The sequence below is a fragment of the Aedes aegypti genome, chromosome 2, assembly GCF_002204515.2.
Source record: "Aedes aegypti strain LVP_AGWG chromosome 2, AaegL5.0 Primary Assembly, whole genome shotgun sequence".
NCBI classification, from domain to species: domain Eukaryota; kingdom Metazoa; phylum Arthropoda; class Insecta; order Diptera; family Culicidae; genus Aedes; species Aedes aegypti.
Genome location: NC_035108.1, coordinates 18,820,761 through 18,832,879, shown reverse-complemented (window position 1 = coordinate 18,832,879; position 12,119 = coordinate 18,820,761). Strand labels below are relative to the sequence as shown.

General features: G+C 39.3%; 1 protein-coding gene across 1 annotated transcript in view; it reads left to right on the top strand.

The window, feature by feature from the left end:
- The window catches only part of LOC5576631 (facilitated trehalose transporter Tret1-2 homolog), a 51,999-nt gene extending 40,854 nt beyond the window's left edge, over positions 1-11,145 (top strand). The window contains exons 4-5 of the mRNA XM_021840085.1: positions 8,680-9,816; positions 9,879-11,145. Of these exons, the coding sequence (XP_021695777.1) occupies positions 8,680-9,816; positions 9,879-10,066 (1,325 nt within the window). The 3' untranslated portion in view covers positions 10,067-11,145. The remainder of the gene's footprint in view (positions 1-8,679; positions 9,817-9,878) is intronic.
- The last annotated feature ends 974 nt before the right edge of the window (positions 11,146-12,119 follow it).

The following is a 12,119-nucleotide window of genomic DNA, read 5'->3' as shown; positions in this document are numbered from 1 at the left end:
ATTAAAAATGCACCCCAATGGTTTGCATGACGTATCGTTCAAATTCGCGAGGCTGCACTGTATAACCCGGAACGTGTTTTGACCGGACCGGGATATAAAATAATCACCATCAGATTGTGGGGCTTCAAATTTTATCATTGTGCAATATATAGGCCGAAAAGTGAGAGATATTGTATATGATGATACAGACATTCAATCCAGCTTTTTTAGAACCGCTAATGGCCGCCGCAAGCAGGCTCGCTTTCTGGTAGGGATAGGGCGATTCAATGTTTGGCTTGGGTCGTCATAGCCAAACGTCATATCGTTTGAACCCTACCAGAAAGCGAAGCTATTCGTGGCAGCAATTGGCGTTTGTAAAAAGCTGGATAATTTGAATCTCCAGTTAAGTTAAGGAGTAAAAGTCTGATCCGGAGAAAGCAGATTCGTTTCCCAGCTCGGGTGAAGATCTGTAAGATGATGCAATAATGAATCTTCAAGCTTAGTAGAATATCTATAAATAAATAAAAATCGAATTTAGTACTATACCATTTAATTCTGACCTCAATACACGTATCTAATAAAAATACGTAATAAGCGTATCTAAGGATACAAACTCTACTGGAATTAAATGGATTAGTACTGATTTCGGTTTTCAATTATTTAAGGTGCAAAGGAAGAGGAACGTCCTTCCATAATTACAGAATACAAAAATCAACGTGGTGTGCATAAGGGGCATGAAATTTCCTCGTCTTCTCCAAGCATAAAGTATCTTCGTGCTTGCCACACAAGATACACATTTTAAAGAACAATCAATTAACAATGTAAGCTCCCAATTTCCGCATAACTTGAGATCTCGCCCAAAAAGTCATTGGTGTGTAGCTTCTTGTTTCTAAGCAAATGAATGGACCAGAATGAAAATAATCACCACTGGGTGACAGAGGATGATCTTCTATTCAACGTAGCTTTGTTGAGTAACGTGTAAATCTATTCCATTCGGTCGGCAACAACACAAGCTACACACTCGGTTACCAAAGCCTTTTAGGGCGAGATCAAAAGTTATGCGAGAAGTGCTCATAAAAAATGAGTTTAGAAGCAGATTCTGTCCCAGTAGGGACGTAACACCAAAATTATTAAGAATATGAGTTTGATTTTTTTACATCTTGATCATCATTTTTTGTGTCTATTGTTTTATATCAAGACATCCCCGTTTTTGTAATTATAATTATAATCTACCCCACAAGTCCTCATTTTGCGAGAAACTACTTTAACCCCATCGCATCGAGAAATGACTCGCGAGCCGATCAGCTGTCTGCCAGCAACCGGTATAGGGCTTCCCGTTTACCAGGCGTCACCCGCGTGTTTCGTCGGGCAAACGTGAAGCTTAGCGCGGAGACAACTACACCAGTCACATCGGCAACGAGCGACACTCATCGCATCAGAAAGCACGTCGAACCTTACATCACAGACAAACAGACGTAACACTTAGAACAAATGTCGATCAAAATCATAGTCATGAGGACATGTACGCTCAATGCTAAAATCGGTGTGTTTGGCCGATAGGCCAACAGATGGCGGTAGTGTGCAAACGTCAAACACGAACAAAAACGATGCGAGCGCTGCGGGTGGTGAATCGGCCACCTACCATATTTTTGAACCGACCGTTAAAAAGGTGGTTGATGGCCTATGATGAGAGTGTGACGTCTGTTTGTCTGTGCTTACATTGAACATTAATAGCAACAACAACATTTTATGCAGCACAGCCGGCAGCACTTCAAATGAGATAATAGTAGCCGATATACAACTAACCGGCTGCCGGTTGCTATGACTCGCCGAATTGTAGTGCTTGATAAGGGTTCATTCAAATATTACGTAACACAAAATTTGCCAATTTTAGACCCCCTCCCTCCCCCACGTAACAGCTTTTGTATGAAAAATTTTATTTTTTTGTATGGACCGTAACACTATGCTAGACCCCCTCCCTAACCCCTGTTGCGTTACGTAATATTTGAACGATCCCTAAGTAATGTACCGTAGAAGTGGGTGAAATTGATTTCATTTCTCACAAATAGAGGACAAATATCATTGTATCATGTGGGATATGAGCGTGGTTAGTCTTATTTGATTTATAGTGTCGAGTCTAGTACACGACACTAAAGATAACCTTACATTTTTTTTTCAAATTCGCATCAGTGATCAATTTGCCCCCGGATAACGGTACCTACTTCGAATATTTCCAACGGCAACGAATCTTTCCAGTCGATGTCTTAAGTTCAGTAAATATAGAGGCACACTTGCACATTCAGGCTTGCACTATGTGCAGTGTTCCAGCAACGACACTTAGGAGTGTGATTACGAACCGAACGTAAGCGTAACGGTGCAAGTGCACGTTTTTCGATTCTACCTTACTTCTGGTGGAAATTTTTCAAACTTTTCTAGCATGAGTGTGTTTTATTAGTACGCACCGTCAATGGGGAGACAATGGGATCAAAATAAAGTTGCTCATATGAGGGTTTCATAGAACATCACACATACTAAAAGTGTGATGTTCTATGACAGGAATCGGACAAAAAAAGGAATTTCTAATACTTTTCAACGTGTTTTTGAGCGTATTCCCATACTTGGAATTATATTTCAAGGCAGATTACGAAAGTTATATGCATTTTGAAACAATTTTAACTCCCTGACGATGAGATTTGTAAAAAAAAAATCGAAGATGCTCATATTCGAAGCCGAAGCAGCATTCGACGTAATAATCGAAGTAAACATTGCTCGTCAGACCAATTAATTTTCCTATGACTAATACAAATGGTCCTCTTAAACCATACCTTCTAGAAACGGGACAAAGTGCCGCCTGCTTTGGTGGCGCGGCTTTCTGCAACGAGGTGCAATAAAACTGCGTCGTGCACGCTTCCTTCTTGCCTTGAACTGTCATTTGGTGTGTGCAGCGCGCGCCTCATCGATGGTTTATGGAAATTCTTTATCGACGGGCTGAAGCACCTATCCATCAAAGCGCGGACTTCAAATGCAAGTGTATTGTATGCATTGAAACATCAATATATCGCACATTTGAAGTTATTTACGAATATGAGTTTGGCGTGGTTACAGTCGTAGGAGCCACCGCCTGTTTTCAATTTGATATTTCTCGAAAACTTATTCATACAGACTCAAGTCAAAAAAGTATACAAACTTACTTTATCGATCCTACGTGTTAAGCAGGCGGATTTCTACACGTACCGCTCTGTACCAACTCAACTTTTCACTTTTAGAACGTTCAATTTCCGGATTTACAAAACGACGAAAGTAAGATTTTCAACTTTCGCAACCTAACCACTATTTTCGCCGACCCGCTGTATGGAGAGACAAAGTGACTTAACCACGAATCAAAACAAAACACTACTTGAGCCGATTTTACACTGATAGAAAAACGTCGAAAGTAACTTGATGAAACGGCTTATCATTTTGTATAATTTTTTGGGAAATAATAGAAACTACGTAGTTTTTGAACGCGAGCTGATTGTATGCTAAATTTAAGTGGTGTACACTGCGAAAAAATGTTAAAAAGGTGATTCATTTTAAAACAGTTTTAGAAGACAGGTTGTGATTCTTCTGAATTAATTTTCTCAAAACCGTATGAAAGTTACTTACGTCGATTTGAAAAAGTAATCTTTTAAACTATTTCACGCGATAACGTTTGTTTTTATATCGATTCTGATAACAATCAGACTGCATTCAATGATAACGTAACAGGAAAATTTCTAAACTGATTAAACTTTCAACCTTCCCCAAATGCATTTTTATATCAATGGATCAATCTATCAGGCGTAATTTGGCGTTTAATTAGAGCCTCGTTCATGGATGATACCTAGCATGGTCAGTCATGTATATTGCTGATATGTTGATACGGTTGATTGGTCGTCTTTTATCATTGACTGGAAAAGAAGCGTCCAGTTAAAGTAGGCCATTGCTAATCATGTAAATCCTTGCTATATGAACACTGTGGGAAACTGGAATACTTAAGTAAATAAGATGAAATGTATAGTGCTCCTTGAAGCAATTCAAGACTAACAATTCAAAAGGCCTCATCTCCAAAAAGTAAACAATGAGAAAAATGCAATCTTGTTTTGTCAAACAATAAATCAAATTTAAATTATGAATTTAAGCATTGTATGTTATTTTATCGTCCAGAAAGTCGATAGATAAACTAATTTATAGCTATGAATATTCATTACTATCATTTTAGCAAAAAATTCTGCTAAAAAAACGAGTCAAAGGAAATGAGCCTTTTATTTCACCAAAAGCTGTGCAGCCCTTTTCATTTGTGGCCATAGACGCCGGCCGACGCTGATGAGGCCTGTGAGTTGACGCCTTTGTTAACTCTAAAATGTGTTGAGGCCTTCTAGTTGTGGCTTGTTTTTTCATCATCTTCTGATGTGGCCTTTTGAAAATCATTTAAAATTGATGATGAAATAAGAAATTTGAAGTGTAGAAGAGTGTTAAGTGCTGAAGTAAAGTACATGGAGATTAGAGTGATGCAAATTTCAAAATTTTTGCTCCCCTATGCTTAAACGATTTACATTATGGTAAAAAGCATCCTCCCAAAATTTGAAATGATTTGGAAGAAATTTGACTGTGCACACGACATTTGAACTTTATATGAAGATTACTATGGAAAACGCCAACCTTTTGTGTTCAGCCCACTATCTCTTCGTCATAATATTTTATGGAAAAGTGAACACACTCTTTTCATGTGAAATTCTTCCAGCTACAACTTTGCCGAAGACCACATTTTGATTGGACGTCAGGAAAAATTGTTATTCATCATCATAAAGTGGGTTTGCCTTCAGTAAGCTTCACCAACTATTCGGCAGGCAACAGTGGTGCTCCTGGCGGGAAGAATAGATCAAAGTAATCCAGGCTACTATGTTCTACATCAAAAAAGCAGTGTTGCTCTGAAAGTAATTGAATGATCATCTCAGCATGGTTTAGACCTGGGAGGGAGGCACCGATACTACACACGAAATTGGATACAATTGTTTTCCAAATTGCAAGATAACTCCAGTTTGCCAACGATAATCAAGGCAGGCTTAGTGAAAATCGCTAGTTTTCATTTGTTGTGTACCTCCGATCTTTCTGGACAAACATTGAAAAAGGGCCACAGCTTTCTATGCGTTTAATTTTCAGTTTTAATAAAAACAGTAAAAAGAGCCTCATTCCAATACGTTACATTCAATTAGACAAAAACGGTGCTAACGTGACGTTACTTTTAAATGTGCATGAATTGATTCTTATTCGATTTTTGCTACTTTTGATGAAATGCAAAAAATATGCTTAGGCTAATTACGCGCTTTTTTCATGTTTGTCCATTGTTTAAGATCCGGGCTCACAGTGACAGTTCGTGACAGCAAAATCTCGGCTCACTGTGACGTAGAGAAATTTTGTATTGGTTTCTCCCTCTCAGGTTTAGACTTTGGAATCAAGAGTAACAAATTATCCTTACGTCCCAACAAAATGTGGTCTTCGGCAAAATTGTAGTTGGGAAGATTTTACATGGGAAGAGTGTGTTCGCTTTTTCATATATTATTATGACGAGCAGATAGAGGTCTGAACACAAAAGGTTTGGCTTTCCCATAGTAATTTCCATATAAACTTCAAATGGCGTGTGCACAACTAAATTTCTTCCAAATCACTTCAAATTTTAGGAGAATGATTTTTATCATAATTGACACCGTTTAAGCATAGGGGAGCAAAAACTTCAAAATTTGCATCAGTCTAATGGAGATCCATACAGCAAGAGAAGATTCGTGCGGTCGATTAAATATGTGATTGATTGAACCCTTCGTCATCCATGAACATTTTGTATGTGCTACGCGAGTTTGTCGTCGAGAAAATGTATGGAAATATTGGTTCAATTAAAATAATATTGCAATTGAACGTTATTTTTCATGCAATTGAAACCAAATCGTGTTTTTATTGATTGTCTGTGAAGTACAGACAGGATGACACAGGTATTATTAGGTAGTATGATACAAAATACATCAGTCTACAGGAACCCGATAATGTTCGCCGTTTAGACAACCACTGTATAAAATAATACAAGGAGCAGTCGCTCCGTAGTATAACCTGCATCTACTTAGTGAGTTTGAAACGTTTTTCGCAATCTACATTGCAATTTTGATGTTTGTTTAACAGGCCTCAACTCGGTTTCCGTCAGATATAGAAATGAGGCCTTTTTGAGAAAAGGCCGCATTTGCGATGAATATCCTGGTTAGCGGAAAATGAGATGGGGCCTTTTAGAAAAATGTTATTTTTTCAACTTTTATGCATATTTTCAAATGACTATTGTATGTTTTAGTAAGAATGGGCTCTTATACACTGAAATCAACAGAAAACCTATTTGTTTACATTTTGGACTTGAGGCCTTTTCAATTGTTGGTCTTGAATTATTATATTCAACTAAAACTAGATTATGTTTCTGTAGTACAGTGTCACGAAAAATTTTGTTAGTCGGGGGCTAGTTAGTTTAGATATCTCAATAGTTTGCTTTTTAAACTACCTTTTTTTCAACACAGTTTAGTCCTATATTCAGCAAAAATAATCAAATAGTACAAACAATTTTAGCAGAGGTGTCTCCTGCAAAATTTTGATGTTTTCACGATATTATTTAGGAATTATTGAAATTTAAAATTCCAGCAGGGATAGACCTAAAATCCCTGTCGAAAATTTTCGAATGATTTGTTCTGAATTTCATGTATACCGTTTTGACTCGAAATCCGAACACTTGAGCACCGTTGACCCTGTGCTTCAAACATAGTTTTTATAATTGATTATATCTATTTTCATAAGGCATTGTGACTTATTATGATATTGAATGTGTATTATTTGGCATGGTGCGATTAATTTTGTAAAAGAGGTTCAAATATGCAAATACAAGTGATGTGCCTTGCTTCGAAATCCGTACACTACTATTAAATTGATATAATCCCGGAACTCCGGACACTTCATTTTGATGATTTATTTGCATATTTTGTATGAAATTCAACTCACCAGGATTCTGAACAGTTTACTACACAAAATCACAAAAGTCACGGGTCTAGAAAAGCACTGAAGTCGCCACAAAGGTGAACAAAGTTTTGGAAAAACTGGTGCACTCACCTTACGCTAGCGTCTGAATTTGGACCAACAAAACACTGGAATGTGTGGATATCGATACATATTTGGTATTTTTTATATTACAGCCCTTAGATCTATTGTGGCATTACTCGTATTCTTAGCGTATAGTGCAAAATGTTAATTCGCTAGAAATTAATCGAGGAGTAGCAACAAACGTTTCAACTGAAAATTCTTCAGGAATTTCGTCATACTTTCATTATAGGATTTATTAGATGTGTCCTTTACATTCTTCTTCTTCTTGGCATTAACGTCCTCACTGGGACAAAGCCTGCTTCTCAGCTTAGTGTTTTTATGAGCACTTCCGCAGTTATTAACTGAGAGCTTTCTTTTGCCAAAGTTGCCATTTTCGCATTCGTATATCGTGTGGCAGGTACGATGATACTCTATGCCCAGGGAAGTCGAGGAAATTTCCATTATGAAAAGATCATGGACCGGGGACGGACCTGGTGTAGTGGTTAGAGCACTCGCCTCTCACGCCGAGGACCTGGGCTCGAATCCCATCCCCGACATAGTCACTTATGACGTAAAAAGTTATAGTGACGACTTCCTTCGGAAGGGAAGCAAAGCCGTTGGTCCCGAGATGAACTAGCCCAGGGCTAAAAATCTCGTTAATAAATTCAAGCCAACCAACCAGATCATGGACCGACCGGGAATCGAACCCAGTAGCTGCGGACTATAATCACTCGGCTAAGGAGTCCTCTACAATATTTTTCATCATTCTCAAATTTATCAATCGATTCCGCCAGGAGTTGTAACTTCTAAAAATTTTGCCTTCAAACGTTTCCAAAAATTTTACTAAATTTTCAACTTTAGCTTTAATAATTTTGGATTTTAGGGGCCCAGATAGCCGTAGCGGTAAACGCGCAGCTATTCAGAATGACCATGCTGAGGGTCGTGGGTTCGAATCCCACTGGTCGAGGATCTTTTCGTAAAGGCAATTTTCTCGATTCCCAGGGCATAGAAGTATCTTCGTACCTGCCACACGATATACACATACAAAAATGGTCAATCGGCAAAGAAAGCTCTCAGTTAATAACTGTGGAAGTGCTCATAAGAACACTTATCTGAGAAACAGGCTCTGTCCCAGTTGGGACGTAACGCCAGAAAGAAGAAAAAGAAGATTTTTCAAAACTTCAGTAAGATTTTTTTTCTGGAAACTCTTTTAAGCTATTACTTCTCCAGAAAATCACCCCAAAATTAAAAATTTTCAAATTTCGAAAATTGAATTGTTTTGAAGCAGATATTCTTGCATAAGTTCGCTTTTTAGATGTTTCTGGAATTTCTGTAAAATTGTGATACTTTACAGTAAACAGAATTTTGGCTAAAAGCTGTTAGCACTCTATTAGATTCCAACGGACGATTCCGAGAAAACGGCTAAACCAATCGAAACTTCAAAATTCATATTGAAGTGCGCAAATACTCAGCCGTGATAACCATTTCATTTGACTAAGTTAGACCAAGTGGTATAGCATTATTGCAGATCATCTGCAAACCCATTCTCACCATATCTTTGTGTTATTTCTCTTCCAGCATCACTTTCCGCCATCGGAACCCCCATCGGGTGCCTTCTCAGTGGCTACGTGATGGACAACTTCGGACGCAAGAAGGCCCTGCTGATAACGGAAATTCCCATGATCATCGGCTGGATCGTGATAGCCTGCGCCACCAACGTAGAGATGATCTACGCGGGCCGAGTGCTGACTGGTTTCGGCTCCGGAATGATTGGTGCCCCGGCCCGTGTCTACACATCGGAAGTAACCCAACCGCATCTACGGGGTATGCTTTGCGCTCTGGCTTCAACGGGTATCAGTTTAGGAGTGCTTTTCCAATACACGCTAGGAGCTGTGACGACGTGGAAAACGCTGTCGGCAATCTCCGCTTGCCTTCCGGTGTTGGCCTTTGCGTTGATGCTACTCATGCCAGAGACTCCCAATTATCTGGTTTCCAAGAACAAGCCGGATCAAGCGCTGAAGAGTTTGGCCAAACTGCGAGGATCTACGTACAACTTGGAGAAGGAAGTTAACCAATTGCAATCGTTTGCTCAGAAGAGTAACCAGAAGAAGAAACTGACGACAAAGGAGACAATCCAAGCTTTGCTGCATCCGTCCTGCTTGAAGCCTTTCGGAATTTTGACTCTCTACTTCATGATGTACCAGTTCAGCGGTGTAAACACCATCACTTTCTACGCTGTGGAGATTTTCCAAGATTCCGGTACCACAATGGACAAGTACACCTGCACAATTATGCTGGGAGTAGTTCGGTTCATCTTCACGATCTTAGCCGCCATATTGCTCCGAAGGTGTGGTCGTCGCCCTTTGACGTTCATTTCCGGTATTGGATGCGGTGTCACAATGATTGGCCTGGGGACATATCTGTACTACAAGAGAACATGGGAAATGGCAGTTCCTCCGATTGCCCCTACGGCCACGTGGTTCCCAGTGGCGTGCATATTCGTGTTCACAATCACCTGCACGCTCGGCTTCCTGGTGGTGCCCTGGGTTATGATCGGTGAACTGTACCCGATGAAGGTCCGGGGAATTGTCGGAGGATTCACGACCTGCATGGCTCACACGTTTGTCTTCATCGTGGTCAAGACTTATCCATTCCTGGCACATCTGCTGGAGAGGCATGGTGCTTTCATCCTCTATGGGTGCATCTCATTTTTGGGTAAGTTTCATTAAAACTTCATGTGTCATTCAAGTATCCTAACGAAGCTCCTAAATCTTCAGGAACCGTCTTCTTCTATCTCTGCCTGCCGGAAACAAAGGGCAAAACACTGCAGGAGATCGAAGACTACTTCTCGGGCCGCATCAAGTCGCTGAAGAAGTCCAAGCAACAAGAAGCTGAGGGGCAACAGCTTAATAACAACTCCAAACCCCAGCTGCTGACGGTGGAAAAGAACAAGTTGCTTCCGTAGGCGATCGGTTTGGCTGGTTCCACTGCCGTCTTCCTACGACTCCTTCAGCCAGTGTGCCATACGAGGAAACGAGAAGTATTTTTAATTGTTTGATATGGAAAAGGAAAGTGATATTCTCTCCCCCCTTGTTTAATTTGTCTCCGCGCTACGATTCGCCGAAAATATCGGCTAGAAAAGTATCTTTTTTGTTAAGGAGAGCGCCACTACTTCTTATATTTCGTTAGTTTACCCTTGTTGGTCTATATTAGATTCTACATGTATGTTTACATTTCTCAGTTCTTATAGTATTATCTATGCACTTGACTCTTTGAAAGACTATAGTAGCAAATTTTATTTCCTTCTTTTATCTGTTTATTGTTTAATTCTTGACAAAAGTTGTATTGAAAATCACATTTGTAATCGACAAAAAAATATTTACAATTGGCGAACAAGCTATACAGACGATGCACATGTTTTATTTCAAGACCATTCGTACCCTTCACCTTCCCGGACATCCCCCTGAGAATGCTCAATTCGATCCGGAATCGAGTTTGCATGCAAATCGAAAAAGTGAGATACAGTGCGACGATATGATCTGATTTAATCGAGATATGGTCAAAAAACAAACAACTGTTAGGATAAGAAACTCAGGAAACCAACAGACCATAAAGTGCTTTAAAGACAGCGTGGTAATGCCCGATTGAGCGAGCACGAACCGGAATGTGAAAATTTGATGCGATTTCTAGGTTAGTCGCTAATCGCGGTCCTATACTGTCAATGTGATAGCGGATTCAAACTTACAGCGAAAAAGTAAAATTGTTCTAGAGTGCAACTTACTCGGTCCAGTAAAGAAATGTTATACTAATTAGCTAGGGTAGTACTTAATTAAATATTTTGCGCCATACACACCACCCGTAACGTAAATCTAGAGACCGATATAGCTAGTTGTGGCAGGTTAATTAAAGTCTGGGCGAATGCGCTAAAAGTTCCATGCGATAAAGTTACACACCTTCTCGGTAGGGTTTCGAGTACCGAGGCAGTAAGATTAAAGTTATAATAAACCGATTGAGATACATTCTTTTTTAAGAAAACCATGAAAAGAAATATTTAAAGTATTATTATATATCCGAAATCCTATTCTTACTAAACTGCCCATATTAGCATAACAGTCCCATGTTCATAGGAAATCCCATAGAACCTAAGAATTCCATCAGGATCTTCTAGGGATATCATAAGGAATTTCTCTAGGCATTCTATCAGGAGTTCCATCAGGAGTTTTATCAGGAATTCTTACAGGGATTTCATCAAGAGTTCCTCCAATGATTTTATCAGGTCCTGCAAGAATATCTTTAAGATTTCCTACAAGGGTTCCATCAGGAGTTCCTCCGGATTCCGTTAGGAATTCCTTCAGAAATCATCATTCAATTCTTCAGAAATTTTAACAGAAGTTCCCTAAGAGATTCCATCAGGAGTTCCTCTAGAGATTGTATCAGAAGTTTCTTCAGAGATTTCACCTGGATCCTCGAGGGATTGCATCAGAAGTTTCTTCTACAGATAACACCAGGATCTTTTCTGGGAATTACATCAGGAGTTCTTCTGAAGATTTCAAGAAGAGTTCCTTCAGAGGGGTTTCATAAGCATTTTCTTTAGACATTCCACCTGGTATTCTATCAAGAGCTTCCATAGGGATTCCATAAGAAGTTCTTCTAAGGACTTTATCAGGAGTTCCTCTAGGGTTTCCATTAGGAGTTCCTTCAGAGATTCCACCTGGAATTTCTACAGGAATTCTATTAAGAGTTTATCTAATGATTCTATCAGGAATAACTCCAGGGATTACATCACAAGTTTTTCCAAGGATTCCATAGGAAGGAGTTCTTCAATAGATTCCATTGGGAATTTCTGCAGGGATTCCATCGGAAGTTTGTTCACGGATTCCATTGGAAAAACTTCTAAGACTTTATTATAAATTCTCCTGGGATTCCATCAGAAGTTCTGTCAGGGATTCTATTAGGAATTCTTCTAAAGGTTCCTTCAGGAATCCCTCTAGGGTTATTCTGGGTTAATTTGTTATGAA